This window comes from Erythrolamprus reginae, chromosome 13 (assembly GCF_031021105.1).
Source record: "Erythrolamprus reginae isolate rEryReg1 chromosome 13, rEryReg1.hap1, whole genome shotgun sequence".
Taxonomy (NCBI): domain Eukaryota; kingdom Metazoa; phylum Chordata; class Lepidosauria; order Squamata; family Dipsadidae; genus Erythrolamprus; species Erythrolamprus reginae.
The window spans coordinates 14,711,779-14,735,202 of record NC_091962.1 but is presented as its reverse complement, the minus strand read 5'-3'; the positions used below and the strand labels follow the sequence as shown (position 1 = coordinate 14,735,202).

The following is a 23,424-nucleotide window of genomic DNA, read 5'->3' as shown; positions in this document are numbered from 1 at the left end:
TGGATAGCCTAGAGAAAAGGAGGGGCAGAGGGGACATGATAGCTGTATACATGTATATGAGGGGTTGCCACAGAGAGGAGGGGGTCACTCTATTCTCCAGAGCACCAGAGGGCCGGACGAGGAACAATGGCTGGAAGCTGACCATGAAGAGATTCAACCTAGAAGTAAGGAAGAACTTCCTGACGGTCAGAACAATCAACCTGCCTGTGGAGGTTGTGAACTCCCCAACTCTGGACACTTTCAAGAGGAGATTGGACTGCCACTTGGCTGGGGTGCTTTAGGATTCCTGCTCAGGCAGGGGGTTGGACTTGATGACCTGCATGGTCCCTTTCAACTCTAACAATAAATAAATAAATAAAAATAAATAAACTTGCCTCCTCAGGGTGTTTGGTGCTAAACCCCGCTCGAGGGCAGCTTGCAAGAATTCAAGCAGAGGAATCACTGAGGCTGTTTCCGGGTTTATCCTTTTGGTGCTGCAGAATGTGCAGAAAGCCGACCATGTCACCTGATATGTCCTTGACGTAGACGGTCGACGGGCTGCTTGCATTGTGGAGATGATCTTGTCGGGCGACTGATGACCTCTCAGCCTGTTCCTTTCAAATGCCAGACGGCTAACTGGAACCATGGAGGGTCCGGGTGATGAATGGACTCTTGGCTGAGGGAGATGTCCCTGTCCAGAATCCTCCATGGGGGAGATACTGACAGTGCCACCAGGTCTGAGAACCACGGGCGTCGTGGCCAGTGAGATGCTACCAGAAGTACCTCCGCCCGCTCCTCCAGTATTTTGTCGTTGACTTTCTGTATAAGGTTTGTTGGCGGGAAGGCATATAAGAGGCCACGAGGCCAACTGGAAGATAGGACGTTGATTTTCTCCGCTCCCGGCGATGGAAATCGGGTGTAGAATCTGGGGAGCTGTGCGTTGTGGTGCGTCACAAGCAGGTCCACCAACGGTGTATCGAAGCGACGGGTGATCTCCCAAAACAGGTGAGGGTCCAACCACCACTCTGTCGGGTCCAGAGTAGCTCTGCTCAGCCAGTCGGCTTGAATGTTGCTGACTCCGGTGATGTGCACCACTGACGAGGCTAAGTTGATTTTGGCCCAATCGAAAAGGGCCATGGTCTCCTGCATGAGTCGACGCGACCTTGTGCCCCCGTGATGATTGAGGTAAGCCTTGGTTGTGACATTGTCTGTTAGGACCAACACATGCTTTCCCCGAACCAGTGACACAAAGTGTTTCAGTGCCAGGAACACAGCTCTGAGCTCGAGGAAATGGATGTTTATGGGATTGAGATCCTCCTTGGTCCAGAGACCTTGCGCAACTTGAAGTCCGATATGTGCGCCCCAACCCGACAGACTGGCGTCTGTAGTCAGGGTGACATGGTTGTGAGTTCGAAAGGAAGACCCTTGTAGCAACGCTGGAGACATCCACCAGGCTAGGGATTCCTTGACCTTCCCTGGCAAACGAACCTTTTTGTTTGAGTGACTTATTTTTGTCCTTTGGGCTGGAAGTAAGAACCACGGCAAGGTCTGAATGTGGTGTCTGGCCCACAGTACAACCCCTATGCAGGAAACTAAAGTCCTGAGAATTTTGGACAACAAGGCTAGGGAGACCTGCTGCAGAATGATAGAGAGGGAAGGGACCTCGTGGCCATCTAGTATGACCCCACTTCTCATTCAGGAGACTCGCAGAATGATAGAGAGGGAAGGGACCTCGGTGGCCATCTAGTATGACCCCCCTTTTCATTCAGGAGACTTACAGAGTGATAGAGAGAAGGGACTTCGGTGGCCATCTAGTATGACCCCCCCTTTTCATTCAGGAGACTTACAGAGTGATAGAGAGGGAAGGGACCTCAGTGGCCATCTATTCTGACCTCCCTTCTCATTCAGGAGTCTTACAGAATGAGAGATGGAAGGGGCCACAGTGGCCATGTAGTCTGACCCCCTTCTCGGCTAATGATCTCTCCCTGTTTGCACAGAGAGAGGTCTGTTCATGCTGTGGGCATCTAGACAATCCCATGTCCTTTTCACCCCCTCCTCTGTCCATGTGGACACTCCACAAAGTGCGTGTGTGGGGGGAAGATTGGAGGGCTAATGATCCCTCCCTGTTTGCAGAGAGAGAAAGAGGTCCGTTCATGCTGTGGGCATCTAGACGATCCCATGCCCTTTTCATCCCTCCTATGTCCATGTGGACAGTCCACAAAGTGGGGGGGGGAAGAGTGTTGGAAGGGACCCTGAAGAAAAAGAGAGAGAGAAATGCAAAGGAAGTTTTAGAGAGGAGCATGTAGCAGTGTGTTCCCCCAGCCAATGTTCCTTTTGCATCTGCCTCGAGGCATCGTAAAAATTCCACAGATAATCATGACAAGCAGGTCATAACGGGGCCCCAGACAGCAACCAGCCTTCACTTCTGTCATTTGCTAATAGAATCCTACCTATCTCTCTCTCCCACCTACCCACCCGTCTTTTGTGAGGACCAATCTGATTGGCTTCCCAAATTAGCTTGTTGTGAGGCAGGGAGTTCCACCAGCCAATTTAGCACCCCAGAAATTTGACCGGGAGACCAATTCTCCTGCTTGTGAAGAGGGCTGGACCAGATGGCCTCTGAGGTACCATCCATCTCTATGACTCTGTGTCAGTTTCCTGCTTGAGGAGGGGTCCTGAGCAGAATTGGTATGTGTGGGTGTGGGTGTGTGTTTGTGGGTGTGAAAGAGCTCCCAATGCCCCCTCCCCATCCCACTTCTGGGGACCCTCAAGATGAATGAAGGAGGGGTGAAAAGAGGCATGGGTCCCCAAAGTGGGGGGGCAGGAGGCTTTGTGGGGAAAAACTTGGGGAGGCTAATGATCCTTTCCTGTTTGAAGAGAGAGAGAGGTCTGCCTTCTTCTCCGTTCATGTGTAGAGTCCCCAAAGTGTGTGTGGGGCTTTGGGAGCTCTTTCACACACACACACACATGCACACACAGAGACACACACACATGATCAGCAGCAATGAACTTTTGTTTTCAACAAAGCTAAACTCCAATGGTTATTCCATCAATAGATATGGAATAAAAATCACCAAGTACAGAATTTAATTATTAAAAAAGAGCATGTGGTAAGCTGTTCCCATATCTCCTTGAAATGCTAATTGTTTTAGGAAACTCCTGTTTCTTTGGTGTGATATATGGTAAAGGGGTCATGAGGTCCATTGCCCCAACTAAATGTGACCCGGTATGCCAATTTGTAGAATGATAACTCCTATCTTTTCCTCACTCTTTTGTTAATTCCTGTTTCTTTGAAGATGAGGAGCTTTTTCACACACACAAACACACAGAGACACACAGAGACATGTTTGTCTTTGGGTTGCGCTCACCCGTTCTGGTGTTTTGGGAAATGTACAACATTAACACTTGATTTCAAATGGAAGCAATGAACACTCACACTTCGGAATGAGTTTGTCCTTTTTATTCATCCTGCTTCTTGCCCAATCTGTGAGTTTTGAGTTAGTAAATCCTGCCCATAGAGTAAACCCACCAGGACTATCCTTTCCTGAAATCCCCAGCCCACCTGTATCCTCCCAACCACCCAGACCGCATGTCCCTAGGAAAGAGAGGAGGGAGGGGGAAGACCCAATGCGTACCTTATTTCAAAAGAAGTCCCTGCGCCCCCTCCTCTTTTCCTCTCCCCTCTTTCCAAGAAGAGCCATAAACGGTCCCCAGACAGCAACCAGCCTTCACTTCTATCCATTGCTGCTGATAATGTAGTGTGTGTGTGTCTGTGTGTGAGCTCCCAAAGCCCCCAAACACTTTGGGGACTCTCCACATGAACGCAGAAGAAGCCATGGGATCATCTAGATGCCCAGATTATGAACAGACCTCTCTCTCTCTTCAAACAGGAAAGGATCATTAGCTTCCCCAGGTTTTTCCCCACAAAGCCTCCTGCCCCCCCCACTTTGGGGACCCATGCCTCTTTTCACCCCTCCTTCATTTGTCTTGAGGGTTACCAGAAGTGGGAGGGGGAGGGAGCTTTGGGAGCAGTATGTTCCCCCCTGCCAATTTAGCAGGTCAGAATTTGTCAAATGTGTATGGGTGGAAGGAGAGGGTGGGACTGGGTGACCACCAAGGTCCCTTCCAACTCTTGTTAAATGTGTATGGGTGGAGGGTGGGGGTGGCCCCCTACCCCCACGTCTCGGGCCTCCAAATTTTTGCCTCTCTTGACTCTTTATTTTGTCATAAATGCTCCACGCATTGTAAAAATTCCAAAGATTAGCAGGAGGAGCAGGTCATAAAGGGGCCCCAGACAGCAACCAGCCTTCACTTCTGTCCTTTGCTACCTAGCAGTCTTTCCCAACCCTCTTTTGAGAGGACTGCTCTGATTGGGTTCCCAAATTAGCTTTTAAAGGATTAGCTTGTTGTGAGGCAAGGAGTTCCACCAGCCAATTTAGCAGCCCAAGAATTTGACCGGAAGACCAATTCTCCTGCTTGCGAAGAGGGTTGGTCTAGATGGTCTCTGAGGTCCCCTCCATCTCTGTCATTCCATTTCATTCTCCTACTTGAGCTGGGGGTCAGACTAGATGGCCTCTGCGGTCCCCTCCATTCTCCTGTTTGAGCTGGGGGTCAGACTAGATGGCCACCGAGGTCCCTTCCCTCTCTATCATTCTGTAAGTCTCCCGAATGAGAAGGGGGGTCAGACTAGATGGCCACTGAGTTCCCTTCCATCTCTATCATTCTGTAAGTCTCCCGAATGAGAAGAGGGGTCAGTCTAGATGGCCACCGAGGTCCCTTCCCTCTCTATCATTCTGTAAGTCTCCTGAATGAGAAGGGGGGGTCAGACTAGATGGCTACTGAGTTCCCTTTCCTCTCTATCATTCTGTAAGTCTCCTGAATGAGAAGGTGGGTCAGGTCAGACTAGATGGCCACCAAGGTCCCTTCCCTCTCTATCATTCTGTAAGTCTCCTGAATGAGAAGGGGGTCAGACTAGATGGCCACCGAGGTCCCTTCCATCTCTATCATTCAATGTGTGTGTTTGTGTATGAAAGAGCAAACTGTTCCATTCTTTCCTTCCAAAAGTAGCATTTTGTAACAACCATTCTGATTGGATGGTGGTGAAGTGTCCCATGTGGCCAAAAGGCTGTGGCTGAATTTGGGTTTTTGTGGCCAAAGGGCTGGGGCCAAGAGCTAGGGGCCTTTGGGCGAGGGAGTGAAGGCAGCGGCCGATCAGCTGCTGCGGAGGAAAGAGCTTCATCCAACTGGCGGAGGCAAAAAGTCCCATTCCCTTTCTCACGCCCCCAAACCCTCCAAACCGTGTCCCATTTCAAACATTTGAATATTGCAAATCCACCTCGGTTTTCACAGTGATGTCGCCCTCGGCTTACGAGCATCCGTTTAGCGGACGTCCGAAGTTACGACCGCCTCCTGGAAAAAGAGGGGGCGACTTACGACAGACAGGTCCTCGGCTCCTCGCATCTCCAGAGTCACAGGTTCAAAAGTTACGATCCCGTGATCGCCCATTCCCGACCTTCCAACAAATTGAAGTTACCGAGCACACAATGGCTAAGAATATATATATCTACAGTGGGGGGAAAATTATTTAGTCAGAATCTTGAGTCCCTGGCGGCGTAGTGTGTTACCGATGGTAGCCTTTGTTGTGTTGGTCCCAGCTCTCTGCAGGTCATTCACAAGGTCCCCCTGTGCGGGCTCAGCGTTCTTGTTATCATTTTGACCCCATGGGATGCGATCTTGCGTGGAGCTCCAGATCGGGGGAGATTATCAGTGGTCTTGTATGTCTTCCATTTTCTAATTATTGCTCCGAGTTGATTTCTTCACACCAAGCTGCTTGCCTATTGCAGATTCCAGTCTTCCCAGCCTGGTGCAGGGGCTACAATTTTTGTTTCTGGTGTCCTTCGACAGCTCTTTGGTCTTCACCATAGTGGAGTTTGGAGTGTGACGGTTTGAGGTTCTGGACAGGTGTCTTTTATACTGATAACAAATTCAAACAGGTGCCACTGCTACAGGTAATGAGTGGGAGGACAGAGGAACCTCTTAAACGAAGAAGTTACAGGTCTATGAGAGCCAGAAACATTGTTTGTAGGTGACCCAAATGCTTATTTTCCACCATAGTTTGCAAATAAATTCGTTAAAAATCAGACAATGTGATTTTCTGGATGTGTTTTCTCATGTTGTCTCTCATGGTTGAGGTCTACCTATGATGTTCAATTACAGGCCCTCTCTCATCTTTTTAAGTGGAAGAACTTGCACAATTGGTGTCGGACTAAATGCTTTTTACTCCCACTGTATATATCTATATATACACTGCTCAAAAAAAAAAAGGGGGGAACATCTGAATGAAAAAAAACTCTCATTGAATATTTCATTTGCACAACTATTCCATTTGCACACAACTGCATGTGAAATGGACTGTCAATCAGTGTTGCTTCCTAAGTGGACAGTTTTGAGTTCACGGAAGTTTGATTTACTCGGAGTTATATTGTGTTGTTTAAGTGTTCCCTTTATTTTTTTCGAGCAGTGTATACATGGGCGTATCTGTATATTCTTAGCCCTCACCATACATTTCTTGTGAGCCAAAGGGTAAGGGTATATCCCCTCATTCTAGTTTTTCGCTTATTTTATTGAAACAGAAAAAGAAAAAGTAATTTATTCAAAGTAAAAACAGCAATAAATAATCAATAATTTAAGCCTTGATATTGTCTGAAAAAAAATCACCGTTCCCCCACCCCCTATTTTTCACTTCTTTGAACCCCTTCTTCCCTTGGTCCTTCTAAACAAAATCACTATTAAACCCCCCCCCCCAGCCCCCCCCACCTAAAGTGAAATAATCGAAGGAAGGAAAAGAAGAGAGGGGAAGGAAGAACAGGGAGACCCAAGAGAGAGAGAGAGAGAGAGAGGTAGAAAGGTAGAAAGAAAGAAAGAAAGAAAAGTAGGGTGGTAGACAGAGAGAAAGAGAAGAAAGAGAGAGAGATGTAGAAAGAAAAGTAGAGTGGCAGACAGAGAGGACAGAGAGAGAGAGAAGAAAGATAGAGGTAGAAAGAAAAAAAAGTAGAAAGAGCGGCAGAGAGAGGTAGAAAGAAACAGAAGTAGAAAGAGGCAGAGAAAGATAGAAAGAGAGATGTAGAAAGAGAGGCAGAGAGAGAGACGAGGGGTAGAAACACAGAGTAGAAAGAGGCAGAGGGAGATAGAGAGAGATAGAGAGAAAGAGGAGGGGTAGAAAGAGAGAGAAATAGAAAGAAGCAGAGAGATAGAAAGAGAGAGACAGAAAAAGACAAAAGACACAGAGAGAAACCAAGGTAGAGAGAGACAGAAAGAGAGAGAGGTAGAGAGAAAGAGAGGCAGAGAGAGAGGTAGAAACAGAGATAAGTAGAAAGAGGCAGAGAGAAAAGAAAAGTAGAGGCAGAAAGAGACAAGAGAGGAGAGATGGAGAGAGAGGCAGAGAGAGAGAGAGAGAATGAGAGGAGAGGTAGAAAGAAGAGAGAGAGAGGTAAAGACAAAGAGAGAGAAAATGAAAGAAATTTTCGAAACTCTTCTAAGATCAGAAACGGGAAGAAGACCGAAGGATAAAAAAAACCCCAACCCTTTTCCCTCCCCACCCACCAAAATAATAATTAATTGCCGCTAAATCGCAATGGAATTATTTACAATTACTGGATCAGCAAAAGAGACTGTAAACATATTTTTTTTCCGGCCCCTTCTGGCGGGCTTCCCCCCTCCCCAAAGGTGAGAACCTTCTCTGTTTCAGAGGCGTTAAAAAGACACCACGCCGGCGGAAATTGGCTTCCCCGGGAGGGGGCAAAGAATCCGAGCTCCTCGGGTAGAATTTTGTACACGCACCGAGCTATTCCAGAAAGTGGGGAGCAAAGTTTTCGGGGTGGGTGGGTGTGTAAAGAGAGTCGCATATTGGGGGGGGGGTTGAGGAGAAGGGAGAGAGGGAGAGTCCGATCATGATGCAATGGAGACCCCCCCTTCCCAAAAAAAGAGGGTCTTCGGAAATGGACCGACAACATCGCACGGCCGATTTGTCTTAGCACTTCCAAAATTTGACGACGGAGTCATTGAGAGCGGGAGACCGTCCGATCTTGTGTTACGGCTGGGACTTCGCTTCCAACTGCCCTTAATCCCCCCCCCCATTCTCCTTCCCTTTGGTTATTTTTTTTTTAAATGTCTTTTTTTTAAAAAGAAGCATCCGCCTGTCCGTACGTGGACGGAGCGTTTTCTCGTTCCGTACGCCGGGTTGCTTCTTTGCCGGAATTGTTTTGGCTGTGGAGGAAGCTGTCATTTTGGAAGAGGACCTAGTCAGGGTTGCTCGGTCTGGCTCGGTCAGGGTTGCTCGGTCCGACGAAGGATGGAGAGAAATCCAGATTTTTAATTTTTCCCCCCCTCCGGGATTCTCTCTCTCTTTCTCTTTCTGAGTTTCTCGCAGCTTCGGGATTGAGCGGTGGACGATGAGCTCCGTAGTCCTTTAAAGTTCAAAACTCCAAGAAGTCTTGGACCGCCGTAGGCCCGATTCCCTGCTCCCGTTGCAACCTGGATTCTCGCAAAGTTCTCAGAAAGAGATGGCGGGTTGTACGATGTCAAAAATAACCTCCGGCCACTTTGTGTGTGTGTGTGTGTGTGTGTATTTGTGTGTCTTATTGTCCAACTTGGGACAGGGGCAGCCACACTAGTCCTATCCGCCTTCCTTCCCACCTACCAAAGCTCGGCACCTACTGAGCCTCACGAATCCCCCAAGGGGGTGGAAGGGAAGTTTGCCATTTTAGTTTGTTTGAAATTGGGGGGCAAGGGTTCATTTCCTTCTTTAGGGGAGCATGGAAAGTTGGGGTTACGACGTTTTGTTGCGGGGATGGACCCGGTTTCCCAAAACGTGAGCAATTCCCTACTCACCCACCCATTGGGACCCCTGCCCCTTTCTCAATTCCCCCTTCCTCATCCCCAGGCCTTTAGAAAGAAACCCGATTCGGATGCAGTGTTTCTCAAATCTTGGCAAGCTTGGGTGGACTACAATTCCCAGGATTCCCCACTGGCTGGGAATTGTAGCCCGCTCCTGCTTGTTATGGTTGAGAGAGAGGCTGGTTGAATTGGAAGCTTGCCTGCGGGAAACTAACTTTTAGAACAAAGCTGTTGTGGTTTGAGTTTTCAAAGCTTTCCCCCCACTCGAGGGGGCTGCCTGTCGCTTCCCTGTGTGATTCCTTCTCCAGCCCTTCTCTGAAGCAGAGGGGAGGGGGGGAGATCATTCAGCTTTGAAACTTCCAAAACTCATCTTTTTCCCCAAAAAAAGTTTTGGAAGCAAGCGTGGCCCAAGTCCAGAAAAATAATCTGATATATGGGGTGGACGAGAAGAAGGAGGAAGAAGGAAGAAGAAGGGAAGGAGGAAGGAAGGAAGAAAGGAAGGAAGGAGATGAAAGGAAGAAGGAGGAAGAGAAGAAAAGAGGAGGAGAAAGAGGAGGAAGAAGAAGTAGTAGTTTCAAGAAGAAAAGAAGGAAGGAAGGAGAAAAGAAAAAGAAGAAGGAGAAAGAGAAGGAAGGAAGGAAGGAGAAAAGAAGATGAAGAAGAAGAAAGAAAGGAGGAGAAAAGAAGAAGAAAAGAAGGAAGGAAGGAGAAAAGAAGAAGAAAGAGAAGGAAGGAAGGAAGGAGAAAAGAAGAAGAAAGAGAAAGAAGGAAGGAGAAAAGAAGAAGAAGAAAAGAAGGAAGGAGAGAAGAAGAAGAAGGAGAAGGAGAATTAGACAATTAATGTCAACATTATTTGGAATTAATATTCAAAATCCCTCCATTTCCTTCTGTGAGGAGTCAAGGGGGAGAAGGATTCTCTCGTTATTTTGGGGAAATTCCTTTTTGGCGATCTTCGATTTATCGTTTTAATAACCGGTCTTTGGGGAGCTTAGAAAGCAGATCGGGGAACATGTGGTTTTTTGCTCCACTCACCAGGACTACAATGCCCATCTAGCTAACGTGGTTTAGGGAGAGGGAGGCTCAGGGAGGGTGTGGGTTGTGTTCCCCCTGCTTTCGTGAGGACCATCGCGTGGGTTGAGATGTACAAAGTTTAGAGGTAGCTGAATTTTGGCTTGGACCGTTGACGTCAACCTTGACCAACACCTGCAAGAAGGTGATGTGGGAAACTGAGGAAGGGGGAGACGTTGTGAGAATGAATTCTGCCCCCTCCCCCTTCTGCCTTCTGATCTTGAATCCACCTGTCTCGAAGAAGTCCATCTCACATCCATCCAAAAATCAACATCCTACTTCTTTCCCAAGTCTCCATGCTCCATCGTTCCACCGTCGACCAAGAATGGACCTTCTTGAAACAGCTCGTTCCTCGGTTGGACCCAAAGGAGAGAGAAAGAGAGACGCATGGGCCCCACACTGAAGAGGAGAAGAAGCTGGTGGGGCCACCATCCTTGGAGAAGTCTTGTTGGCCAACAGGGTCAAGTCAATGAGCAAAGCAACCGATGGCCGGAAGAAGACATCGTTCTAGGAGATAGACGAGGAGGAGGAAGAAGAGCAGAGAGAAAGAAGGAAGGAAGCTGGGCCGTTTGGAGAGTGGGCAACAAAGATCAAGCGAAGATGGCTCCTACTTTTGAGCTCCAGACCTAGAGAGGAGACAAGAGAACGGAAGCTACCTTAGCTATCTTGGCTCTTCTTGGGTTTTCCCAAGGCTGGGAGGGAGTGGGCATGCAGGTAGGTCAGTCTAGCTGGGATCTTGGGTTCCCAACTGCCTCCCAAATCCCCTCCCCGCCTTCCTTTGACCCTGGAGGAACATCTCCAGGTCAAAAACCATGGCTGCCAAGGTCTCTTGCTTCCCCCTTCCCCAGTCTGTGGGTCTCCCCGTTTTAATTTCCTTCTGCCGGGACCCCCCACCTCCAAGATCCCAGCAGCCAGGCCTTCAAGTGCAAAGGACCGTGTCAAGAAAGACCCTCTTGGCATTCTTCCCGGGGCATCTAATGGAGAGAACTGTCTCTCTCTCTCTTTCTCTCTCTTCCTTGATGAAAGCAAGGGTCAAAAGTTGCTTGGTTTGGGGCAGGGACAGGCCAAGTTGGCTCTTCTATGACTTGTGGACTTCAACTCCCAGAATTACTGAGCCCAATCATGGTAGCTCAGGAATTCTGGGAGTTGAAGTCCACATGTCATAGAAGAGCCAACTTTGCCTATCACTGGTTGGGGGGGGGGGAAGTTGCTTAAAGAAACTAGGCGGCAACTTGAAAACTTTATTAATAAACTAGGTTTGAAGACCATCTGAGTTTATTTCTATCTTCGGGGGGGGGGGGCGGCATACAAATCCAATTAATAAATAAAATAAATCATTATTCTGGGCCAGGAGGCATGAAAGGAAAGAGAGAGATGGAGTCTTGATGATCTCTGGGCTTCCCTTTGCAAACCAAAACAACAACAGCAAAAAGCCCTGCAGCACAAAATGGGGTGGGTGGGAGGCTGGAATACCCCCCCTCCACCCCCGGTGAGCAGAGTCCACCTTTCGAAGCCACCACGCTTCCCGAGAACTGCCCTGGTGGAGATCCTGATCCTGACGACGCCACAAACACAAATGCACATAGGCACACACAAACACACACACACACACGTACTGACAAATACAGAGAAGAATGAGACACAGGAGAGACCCACAATGAACGACGACCACAACGACAATGATGACAACAAACCAGAATAAGAAGAGAAAGGGATAGGTGAGACAAAGACAGAGACAGACAGCAATAAAGCTAGAGAGAGAGAGCGAGGGATAGATGAGACCAAAGAGAGACAGAGCAAGAAAGCTAGAGAGAAAGAGAGAAAGAGAGAGGGATAGATGAGACCAAAGAGAGAGAAGCAGAGCAAGAAAGCTAGAGAGAGAGAGAGAAATAGATGGAGACAAGAGAGAGCAAGAAAGATAGAGAGGCAAAGAGAAAGGGATAGGCAGAGAGAAAAAAGATGGAGAGACAGACAGAGAAAGATGGACAAAAGAGACAGACAGACAAAGTGAGATAGCTAGAGACAGAAAGAGAGAGAAAGACAAAGGGATAGATGGAGACAAAAGAGAGAAACACAGACATAACAAGAAAAGAGAAAGGGATGGGCAGAGACAAAAGAGGTGGAAAGAGCGAGAGAGAAAAGGTGGGCCAGTTAGGAGGCCTTTAGGAAGTTCGTAAGACCTTCTTGGTCAGACTTCCTTGGGGTGGTGGTGGTGGTGAGGGATCTCTGTTGAAGGTGGGGGCTGAGAGGGAGGTTGGGGCTCACAGAGGGTCCCCCAAAGGGTGGGAGAGAAGATGGACATAAGAGTTCCGTGCATCCCAGAACAATGGGATGGGGAAAATGGGTAGGGGGAGAAGAAATTGTAAGCTGAGCTCCCCCAGAATTGGCGTCCCCTTCTTGAGAAGTTCTATCCTGGAGAGGGTTGCATTTTGGACACAACCCTCTCTGAATTCTCCAATTCCTGAACAGTGGGGCCTCTTCATGTGGACTAGGAACTTGGTTTCAGCCCTCCTCCTTACACACAAAATAAGCTCACACCCTTCGCAGTTGTCTGGCCTTTAAACCAGAATCTTTGACCCCTTCCTGACTTCTCTTCCAAATTGGCCAAGAAGCGTTGAAGTCACTGATGTCAACAATTAATCGGTTCGTTCAATGTAGAAATTCCATCATTAAATGGTTTCTTTCCGGTCGTGGGAACCAAACAGGAAACTTTCCCATGGAGGGGCAAGTTCGTCTCCCAATGCTCAAACAGCCCGAATTTGTTATTTAGGCCCCGCTCCACCTGAATCCCACCCTGAGGACATCTCCAGAGCTTTCGGGGGGGAACAAAGGCAGGAGGAGGACGGGACAAGGCTGGGAACGAAAAAGCTGCCAGAAATTCGTACATGTGGTCACATAACCGACGTTTTGGCACAAATGAAAAACAAAACACAACAACAACACACCACCATCCAGATGAGCAAAACACGGCACAGGCAAAAAAAAACGGCACAAAAAGAAGCACAGCCCGGGAGGATTGACGGTGACGATCACAAAGGTGTTCGACACAGTTGACAACAAGACACAAAAGTGCGGAGGAAGGAAGAGGAGGGATGTATAGATCGCTTCGATATTTGGATAGAGGCAATCGGCACCAAATTTATTTGCAAGGGGAATCTGAGTCCTCTTTGTTTCTCCGAGCGGACAATCCCACCCTTCAATTTGATTATTTGACATCATTCTTAAAAGTTGCTTTAGGTTCTGTCCTTCGTGTTTTGTTTTGTCCCTCCTTTAATATCCTTTCTTTAAAAGAGTCTTATTTTTTTAAGATATTCACTAATATATATATATATTAGTGAAACACCTTTACCCCCATGGTGAGAGGGCTGTGGCGAGTTGTCACAGAACCCCTGCATGAAGGTATGTTGCAAGTGTTGCGTGCATGAACACTTGGTCAGAAGACAGGGAGAGGAAGAGAGAAAGAAAAGAGAGAGGGAGAGAGTAACAGAGAGACAAAGACACAGTAAGAGAAAGAGTAAGAGAGAGAGAGAGAGGGAAAGGGAGAAAGGCAAAGAGTAAGAGAAAGAGAGAGAAAGAGAAAAAGAGTAAGTAAGAAACAGTAAGAGTCAGAGAAAGAGAGAAAGAGAAAATGAGAAAGGGAGAGAGTAAGAGAAAGATAGAGTAAAAGAGTAAGAGAGAAAAAAAGAGAGTAACAGTCAGAGAAAGAGAGAGAAAAAGATAGTGGGTGAGAGAGAGAAAGAGAGAGTAAGAAACAGTAAGAGAGAGAATCAGAGAAAGAGAAAGGGAGAGAGAATAAGAGAAAGAAAAAGAGAAAAGAGAGAGAGAGTAACAAAGAGTGAGAGAGAAAGAGAATGAGAGAGTAAGAGAGAGAAAGAGAAAAAGAAAGGGGGAAAGAATAAGAGAGAAAGAAAGAAAGAAAGAAAAAGAAACAGCAAGAGAGAGAGAATCAGAGAGAAAGATAAAAGAGAAAGGGAGAGAGAGTAAGAGAAAAAGAAAAAATAGAGAGAAACAGAATGAGTGAGAGAGAAAGAGAAAGGGAAAAAGAGAGTAAGAGAAAGAAAGAGAAAGCGAGGAAACAGCACTTCACCAAACGAGAAACTACAAACCAGAAACTCACAACACATCCAAAAAAAATGCTATTTTGTCTGAAAAAGTGCAACTCGGATCGACATGACGCAGGATTTGGCCTTTCCAAATCAAAGGAGGAAGAAGAGGAGGAGGAGGAGGAGGAGAAAAGAAGACAACCAACTTTTATGGTGTGCTCATTCCAACAGATGCAACTTACAAGGGGGGCGGAGCTAGGTCCCGCGACAACGAAGGGTGGCTTAGCAACAGAGTCGTCTCAAGATATGATTGGCCCCCTGCCGAAGGGAGGGCGGCATTGCGGAGTTTTCGGACAGCAAAGAGAGAAAAGTGGGGAATTTGGTTTTCTTGCTTTTTTTAAAAAAATTTAAAACGTGTTTTCACTAGACAAAATTAATAATTCTCCCACCCCCTTTGTTTTTTTCTTTTTAAAAAAAGTTTCATTTTTTATTTCCAAACGAGATGATTTCTTTCTTTTTTTATATATTATATTTATATTACATTTTTATATTATATTAAACAATATAAATTATTGTCTAATTTATAGACAAAATTAATACACTACTTATAAACTTCATTCATTCCGTGACCAGGTTCTTAAGTAGAAAGGTTTGAAAGAAGCAGCAATTTTTCCCATAGGAATCACTGTAAAAGCAAATAAGGCTTCCACCCCCTTTTCCGGCCCTGCTTCCTCCCAGAACATTCCTAGAGAGGCCCCACGGAGGCTTCTCCCCGCCTTTTCTGGTTATAGTATCAGAGGCTCAGATTTGTAAGAAAATGGTTCTTGAGAAGAGGCAAAAAAATCTTGAATACCCGGTTCTTAAAAGTTCGGAAGGGACCACTATAATTCTCCCACCCCCTTTGTTTTTTCTTCTTTTGCCTTTAAAAAAGTTTTGTTTTTTAATTTCCAAACGAGATGATTTCTAATTTTTGTAAAAAGACATTTATCCAAAGAAAACGACGTAGCTACTTAAGGAAACCTCACCAAGTAACAAGTCTCCTTGAAGATATTTGCCCGCTTTTACTGGAAGTCCTCGATCGACGCCAGTTGGCGCCAGAATTAAGCCACTAAGGTGGCTTTTAATCCATCTTACGATCATTTCTGCTGCCGTTGTTAAGCGAAACACGGCAATTGTTAAATGGATCGGGCTTCCCACATTGACTGTTTGATGGAAGCTGGTTAGGAAGGTCGAAAATAGTGACACAGGGACATCATAAATATATTTCCAAAGGTCTAAATTTTGTTCCCATGACAGTCGGGAATGCCGCAGTGGTCGTAAGAGTGAGGACAGGTCAAAAGTCACTTTTCCCAGGGCCGTTGAAGCCCCAAACGGTCACTAAAAATGCCTGCTTGTAAGCGGACTCCCTGTAAATTTTGGGGCTGACTTTTTGACCCTGCGGACGGCCGCAATATAAGGCCGTCGCTAAATGGGGACCACCTCTAAATACTCCATTTCCCCCCCCCAACTCTGATTGAGACGCAACAGGAGGAAAATTAGCAGCACATGCTAAACCTGGCCTGTTGCAAATTGGATCCTTTCCGGGGATAAAATTATATTTTCTTCAGAAATGGTAAATAGGAGAAATTCCCCTTTTCGACAGCGGGTGGAAACAAGGCCTGACCTGCGTCGACTTTTTTCTCCCCTCATGGACACACTGAGTAGATTTTGGAGAAACGAGCCATGTTTGGAAAGGGCCGTACCGGGAAAAAAACGGGGACCTGGGTTCGGGTTTTGCGCAGCCGCAGTTAACCGAGGACCCACCTGGGCAGGCGGTGGCTCAATACGGCCGGTTGGCGTCTTTGGGGCGTTTCAATTGAACCTTCAACCTTTTCATCCCGATCTGGAAGCCGTTCATGGCTTGGATGGCGGCTTGGGCGCTGGCGGGATTGTCGAAACTTACAAATCCTGCGGAAGAGAGAGAGAGAAGGGGGGGAAGAGGGGGAGGAAGAGAAGGGCCGGGGGCACGCTCAGACCCCGCGGCCGAAGAGCATCAGCCCCCCCCACGTACATTTCCCAAGATGGGGGTCAGAAGACCATTCAAGACTGTTATCCTGTCTTCTGTAGTCCTTCTTTTCATTAAACTAGACATAAACCCAGTTCCTGCAACCGTTCTTTGTATGTTTTAGACTAATATATCCCCTAATCATTTTTGTCGCTGTTCTCTGCACTTTTTTTAGAGTCCCAAGATCCTTTTTGCATCGTGGCGACCAAAACTGAATGCAAATACAGTGGTCCCTCTACTTACGAACTTCATTCGTTCCGTGACCAGGTTCTTAAGTGGAAAAGTTTGTAAGAAGAAGCAATTTTTCCCATACGAATCAATGTAAAAGCAAATAAGGCGTGCGATTGGGGAAACCACAGGGAGGGTGGAGGCCCTGTTTCCTCCCAGGAGATTCCTAGAGAGGCCCCATGGAGGCTTCTCCCCACCTTTAATGGCCCTGTCTCCTCTCAGGAGATTCCTAGAGGCCCCACAGAGGTTTCTCCCCACCTTTTCCGGCCCTGTTTCCTCCCAGGAGATTCCTAGAGAGGCCTCACGGAGGCTTCTCCTCACCTTTTCCGGCCCTCTTTCCTCCCAGGAGATTCCTAGAGAGGCCCCACAGAGGCTTCTCCCTCCCTTTTCCGGCCCTCTTTCCTCCCAGGAGATTCCTAGAGAGGCCCCACGGAGGCTTCTCCCTGCCTTTTCTGGTTACAGTTTCGGAGGCTCTGGTTTGTAAGTGGAAAATGGTTCTTGAGAAGAGGCAAAAAAATCACCCGGTTGTTATCTAGGAAAATTCTTAAGTAGAGGCGTTTGTAGGTAGAGGTACCACTGTATTCCAAGTGTGGCCTCACCAAGACCTTATAAAGTGGCATTAACACTTCGCGTGATCTTGATTCTATCCCTCTGTTGACGCAGCCTAGAACTGCGTTGGCTTTGGAACAGGGCTCTCTCCAACCATGGCCGCTCGAAGACTTGTGGACTTCAACTCCCAGAATTCCCGGCTGAGGAACTCTGTGAGTCGAAGTCCAGAAGTCTTCGAGTGGCCAAGGTCGGAGACCCCTGCTTCGTGGAACCCCTCAGAACGTTCCATACCGAAGCATTTACTCTGATTGGTCGCTCGGTCGACGAAAACTTTGGCCGAAATGACGTTGCCGAAAGGGAGGAACATCTGCAAGATCTCCGAATCGGTAAATTCCTGCGGCAAGTGATAGATGAAGATGTTGCAACCTTCGGGGCCTGCAAAAGAAAAAAAATGAGTTGTGGGTAAAAACGGACGGATGGCGAAAAGTCCTCGCGCAACCGCCTGCCGTGCGAGCAGTGTTTCGTCATTGGGTTGCAAAAAACATCTCAATATTTTTATTTTGTTTTGCTTTCCTCTTCTTGTTTCCTCCCAGGCCCTAAAATGCCAGCAGTATCTAGATTAAAACACAATACATTAAACCAGGTTGTGGCTTCTCGTGTGTGTGTGTATGTGTTTTTATTGCAAGGGGTGGAAGTTGGTGTTGGGAGGTGCAGCTCAGCTGTGCAAAAACTCAACATTTCCAAATGTTGTGTCTTTTTTTATTATTATTATTATATTATTATTATTATTATTATTAGGTTTTTAAAAATAGACTTTATTTAAACAATTAAAATAAACAAAATTAACAAACATGCTTAACATTGGCTGAACATCAGAATTGACAACATCTCCATCTGTCAATTGCAAAAAGTCGCTTTACTGGGATCAACACATAATTCGCCACTACATCACGCAGTCCTAGGTGCTTGGGAAGCGCCCGACTGGGGATGAAATACGAAATCCAGCATAATAGTGATATTTTTTGCTGTGTTTTATTGAAATAATAATAATAATAATAATAATAATAATAATAATAATAATAATAATAATAATAATAGTGCTTGGGAAGCGCCCGACTGGTGATGAAATATGAAATCCAGCATAGTGATCTCATTTGCTGTGTTGTATTGTTGAAATAATAATGATAATAATGATGATAATGATAATAACCCAGATCTCCACTAGGGGGAAGCAAAACTTCTCCTTCTTCTAGAGCATTGTTTCCCAACCTTTTTTGAGCCGCGGCACATTATTCATATTTTCAAAATCCTGGGGAACATTGAAAGGGGGGGGGGGCGCGGCGGCGGGGCGGGCTAAAGAAAAGTTTGGACAAAAAAACCCTCTCTCTTCCCCCCTTTCGCTCTATTTCTCCCTCTTTCTCTTTTCCTTCCTTCCCTTCTTTCTCTCTCTCCATCCCTCTTTCTTTCTTTTTTTCTCTCTTTTTTGCTCTTTCTCTCTCCCTCCTTCCCTTCCTCTATGTCTTTCTCTCTCCCTTGCTCTCTCTCTCTCTCTCTCTGTGTCTCTCTTGCTATCTCTTTCTTTTTTTCTCTCTCTTGCTCTCTCTCTCTTTCACTGTCTTGCTATATGTCTCTTTCTTTCTCTTTGCTATGTCTCTCTTTCTTTCTCTTTCTCTCTCTCTCTCTGCCTCTCTTGCTAAGTCTCTCTTTTTCTCTTGCTGTCTCTTTCTTTTCCCCTCTCTCTGCCTCTCTTGCTATGTCTCTCTTTCTCTCTCTCTCTCTCTTTCTCTGCCTCTCTTGCTGTCTCTCTTTCTTGCTCTGTCTCTCTTTCTCTGCCTCTCTGCCTCTCTTATATGTCTCTCTTTCTTTCTCTCTCTCTCTCTCAGCTGACTGCAAGCGGGAGCCCTGAGGGCGGCAGCTGGACGTGCTGCTGGACACCGTATATGCCAGGCCCGCAGCGCCAGCATGTACGACGTCCAGCAACACGTCCAACCGCCACCGTCAGGGCTCCCGCTTGCAGTCAGCTGAGAGAGAGAGAGAGAGCTCCCTCTCGCCGCCGCCTGGAGCTCCCTCTCGCCGCCACCATCTCCCCGCGACTGCCTGCAGCCGCTGCAGCCGCCCCCCCTCCTACCGCCAGTGCCCTCCCGCCGGGCCACAAAGGACACTTGCCGCCGACGCCAGGGAAGCTCCAGCTGGGCGGGGCGCTGCCGGTACTTCCGTCCTGGGGCTCCCGCTTGCAGCTGTCCCCCGGCTCCTGCTCGATGCCGCGGTTTTCGGCGCTCTCCTGCTGGGCCCCAAATAAGGAAGGCGGGAAAAAGGCGCGAAGAATGGAGCTCTCCTTCTTCCTGCCTTCCTTCTTTGGGGCCCAGCAGGAGAGCGCCGAAAACCACGGCATCGAGCAGGAGCCGGGGGACAGCTGCGAGCAGGAGCTCCAGGTCAGCACCGGCAGCGCTCCGCCCAGCTGGAGCTTCGCGGCACACCTAGCCGTGTCACCGGTTGGGAAACGCTGCTCTAGAGCAATGGTTCTCAACCTTTCTAAGGTTGCGACCCCTTAATACAGTTCCTCATATTCTGGTGACCCCCAACCATAAGTCTAGCGCCAATTCTCCCAACAGAGCTTTGAGCTGATTGGCAGGAAGGTCAGAGAGACGCCCCCACTGTAAACACCTGATTGGTCGGATTGTAAAAATATGTTCCAAGATACCAGAATAGAAGCTTTAGTTCCTAATACCAGGAGAAATTTGTCTCCTCCCAGGGTCTCAGGCGACCCCCGTGAAATGGTCATTCGACCCCCAAAGGGGTCCTGACCCCCAGGTTGAGAACCACTGTTCTAGAGGTTCCTGAGGGTATTGCAGGCCCAAATGTGATAATCCCTGCTTCTCGGTGGCCGTTTTGCAGCTGGGATGACCCCTGGGCTCGATCTGGGAAGGAATTGCAGGGGAGTGGGGGCGCTCCAGCCCCCGACCTTACCTTCCCTCTGCTGGGGGGGTGCCTGCTGGGTGATGATGGCAGCGGGCTGCTGGGGGAAGGCGGTGCTGACCAGTCCGTAGGCTGTAGGGTAGGCAGCTGTGGGAGGAAACGAATTAGAGAGCGGAGGGCTCAGCTTTCGGAAGGGGAGGGGTCTCCAGAGCTGGATTGGGGGGTGGGGATTGCAAAAAATCACCAAAATCTCTCTCACGCACACATCCCCTTGCGAGATTTTATCTCCTCTGCATGCACCGAAGCAAAAACATGCTCCCCCGCATGCCCGCAAGACACCCGAACAGCTCAATTTTTGCTACTGGTGTGGCGTCCTTCACCGTTCCGGTAAGAACCCACTACCACTGTCCTTACCTGTGTAATGTTGCATCCCGGCATAGGCCTGTTGTAAGGGATCCACCGGGGCGGCCGAGCTCTGTGCTGTGGCATCGGGGGTGGGGGGAGGCGAGAAGACGAGACACACTTAAAAGAGAGTTTGCGGCGGTTTCGACACGTCGGAGCACCCCCTCCCTCCCTCCCTCCGACCCCCACGAGCTCTCTCTGGGGGAGGCCACTCCCAAGGTTCGATTTTTCTCTAAGCCCCACTTCTTAGAGAGTCAGAGCTAGACTGCCTCTGAAGAGGAGGGCTCGAACAGGCACGGTTGACATTTCAAGCTAGGGCTCGGTTCCGAAATCGGCAAAATGTTTTCTCAGCCGGAATGGTGTCCTCTATCGGCTTAAAGAGCTCCTGTTTGGAGCTTCGAGGACCTGAACTCGGCGGTTTTAATCCCGTTGGAAAAAGAGCCTTCCCGTTAATCTGGGGTTAAAAGGATTAAAGTGGGTTTAATCCAGTCTTTCTGAATTTGGGACTTCAACTCCCAGAATTCCGTATTAATAATAATTTAATAATAATTTATTAGATTTGTATGCCACCCCTCTTCGGAGACTCAGGTCGTGTGATTCAGGTGTGGCATTCTGGGAAGTTGGAAGTCCAACTTGTTTCAAAGTGGGGCATTCTGGGATTTTTAGTCCATGCATTGTAAAGCACGTCGGCTGGGGGATTCGGGAAATTGAAGTCCACCCATCTTCAAGCCCTGGGGAGTCGTGGCGCATTCTTTTCCTCCCAACCCCAAATCACAGCAGGATGAGCAAAAACGCTCTTATTTTTTCTCTTCCTGCCTCTGGGTTCAAGTTCTACACCTCCTCCCCATCCAACCCTAGAGTCCCCACGGGGTTGCGGGAAGAATACTCCGTGATGGCGAACATATGGCATGTATGTTACAGGTGGCATGCAGAACCATATCTGCGGGCACCCGAGCAGTTCTCCTAGCTCGCTCCAGCACAATGCACATGATTTTCGGCTGGCCCAGTCCACGCCACTCCTCCCCTCCCAGGAGTCTCCACGCAGCCTGTTTCCGATCACACAGGCTCAGGCGGAGGCTCTGGGGCGTGGGGGAGGCCATTTCCACCCTCTTCTGGCTCCATAAAAGTCGCTGGAGCCTGCGGAGAGCGAAAAACGGGCCTACCGGAAGTGGGGAAACACACTATTTCCGGCCTCCAAATGGCCTCCAAGGGGGAGGGGAGAAGACCGTTTCTGCCTTCCCCAAACGCTAAGAAAGCCTCTGGACTTCCGGTAAATGTACTGGGCCTACAGGAAATTGGCAAACGGATAATTTCCAGCCTGTGGAGGCTTCAGGGAGGCCTGTTGGGCCCAAAATGGGGCACGGGTGGGCGGGGTGTTGTGCGCGCCTGAGTGGAGAGTGCGGGGGGGGGGTGTCACACAAAAAGAGTTCGCCGTCACTGTTCTAACTACTCAGGCTAAAATTGCAGCCCAACGTGGGCACCCCAGGGGTGGGTGGGAGGGGAGGAAGGACGGGCTGGAGGGGGTGGGCTGGGCAGAGCTACCTGGGAAGGGGTGGACGCCGTTGGTGTAGAGGCCCTCGGAGGCCGGCTGCCCTGTGCTCTGTGTGGGGACGGGGCTGTAGCCGTTGACGCTGAGGGTTGCCGGGATGGCAGAGACCGGGGTGCCCGCAAGGGTGGGCGGCGTGCTGCTTCCTGTTGGGAGGGAAGGAGAGAGAGAAAGGCCCCAACTCTAACCCAGGTCTGCAATACATTCAGAGCAGTGAAGGGCTGCTCATCTTCGGCACTGCCGGTGGGCCTTATCTCGCCCGTGCGCTCGTCAGGGGGCTGTTTGCCAACAGGTGGGTGCTCATCCCAGAATTTTCTACCAGGACGGAGACCCTGACCTCACCGGCTGCTGCTGCCCACCACTGATTCAGACGTGCACCCCTCCACCTTCAATGCACCAAAGTTACGGACTCCCACCCACTTTTTTGTGAGGCCTGTGGGGGGGGTCCATTTGGGGGGAACAAGGGGTCAAATTTAAGAGCTGGGGAGAGGCATGTCCAGAAGAGAGGGACTCTTCGAAACCCGGGGGACGAAGCCCCTCCCGGGGAAGGAACAGCTGATCTGGGTGGCGCCTCTGCCCTCCTTACCTGAGGAGGGGGTGATGGGGGTGGCGATGAGCCCGTTGGGGGCCAGAGTGGCCATCTGCTGCATCTGTACGGCCGCCATGGGGTTGAGGTAGGCCGAATGAGCGGCGACTAGGGCGGCTTGCTGGTGCATGAGCTGCGGAGGCCAAAGAGAGGGCTGAAGCCGCGAAGATGCCCCTGTATTTTCTCGGGACCCCTCCCCGCTCTTCCTGGATCCCCCGAGCTCAGCCACTCTGTGCGTTTCCACACTGCCCCATACCCGAGAGGCTGAGGCTTGGGGGGGACTTGGGGGGCTTAGGGGGAGCGAGAGGACCCAGCCCCGCCTTACTGCCTGAGTGTAGGCGCTGTACGCTCCGAACTGCAGCGCGATGGGGCTGAACATGCCCAGCTGGTTGGCCACCTGCTGCATCCGCCTGAGACCTCGCTCCTTCTCCGTGTCAGCAAATTTCACCACCAGGCTGGAAGAGGCGCCCTGGGGGGGGGAGATGGGGGGGCGAGGTTGGGAAGTGGCAGGTAGAAGGGATGCCAGGCTGGGCTCTAGAAGGGGGGAACCTTCCTTCCTTCCCTCCTTCCCTCCCCCTTTTTCCCGGTCCTCTCTTCTCCTTCCTTTTCCCCTCCTTCCTTCCCTTCTTTCTTTCCTTCCCTCCCTCCCTCCTTTCCATCCACCTATGTATGTATCCATCTGCCTTCCTTCATACCATACTATGTATCCTATCTACCTATTTATCTATATCCCTCCCTCCCACCCATTCACCTACCCTTTATGTCATCTTTTTCCTTCCTTCCTTCTTTCCCTCCTTCCCCCTTTTTCCCTCTCCTCTCCTCCCTTCCTCCCTTCCATCCACCTATGTCTATCTTCCTTCATACCTTCTTTTCCTTCTACCTATTTATCTATCCATCTGTCTATATTCCTCCCTCCCTCCCATCCATTCACACCCTTCCTGCCATCTTTTTTTCCTTCCTTCCTCCCTCCCTCCTCTTCCATCCACCTATGTATCTATAGAAACATAGAAACATAGAAACATAGAAGACTGACGGCAGAAAAAGACCCCATGGTCCATCTAGTCTGCCCTTTTACTATTTCCTGTATTTTATCTTACAATGGATATATGTTTATCCCAGGCATGTTTAAATTCGGTTACTGTGGATTTACCAACCACGTCTGCTGGAA

The 23,424-nt window shown here is 48.9% G+C and overlaps 1 protein-coding gene across 5 annotated transcripts in view; it reads right to left on the bottom strand.

Annotated features, from left to right (window-relative positions):
• Window positions 1-2,209: 2,209 nt before the first annotated feature.
• Window positions 2,210-23,424, bottom strand: part of CELF3 (CUGBP Elav-like family member 3) — a 56,349-nt gene continuing 35,134 nt past the window's right edge. For 3 of the 5 annotated variants that reach the window (XM_070766478.1, XM_070766474.1, XM_070766477.1), the window contains exons 6-13: window positions 22,582-22,725; window positions 22,257-22,389; window positions 21,667-21,816; window positions 20,137-20,202; window positions 19,774-19,869; window positions 17,098-17,241; window positions 15,789-15,932; window positions 9,685-10,568 (exon numbers count right to left, since the gene is read on the bottom strand). In XM_070766478.1, the coding sequence (XP_070622579.1) occupies window positions 15,805-15,932; window positions 17,098-17,241; window positions 19,774-19,869; window positions 20,137-20,202; window positions 21,667-21,816; window positions 22,257-22,389; window positions 22,582-22,725 (861 nt within the window). In that variant the 3' untranslated portion in view covers window positions 9,685-10,568; window positions 15,789-15,804. Of the gene's footprint in view, window positions 2,232-9,684; window positions 10,569-14,229; window positions 14,304-15,788; window positions 15,933-17,097; window positions 17,242-19,773; window positions 19,870-20,136; window positions 20,203-21,666; window positions 21,817-22,256; window positions 22,390-22,581; window positions 22,726-23,424 lie in introns of those variants that run through there. The other 2 variants (XM_070766475.1, XM_070766476.1) reach the window with 2 other exon arrangements.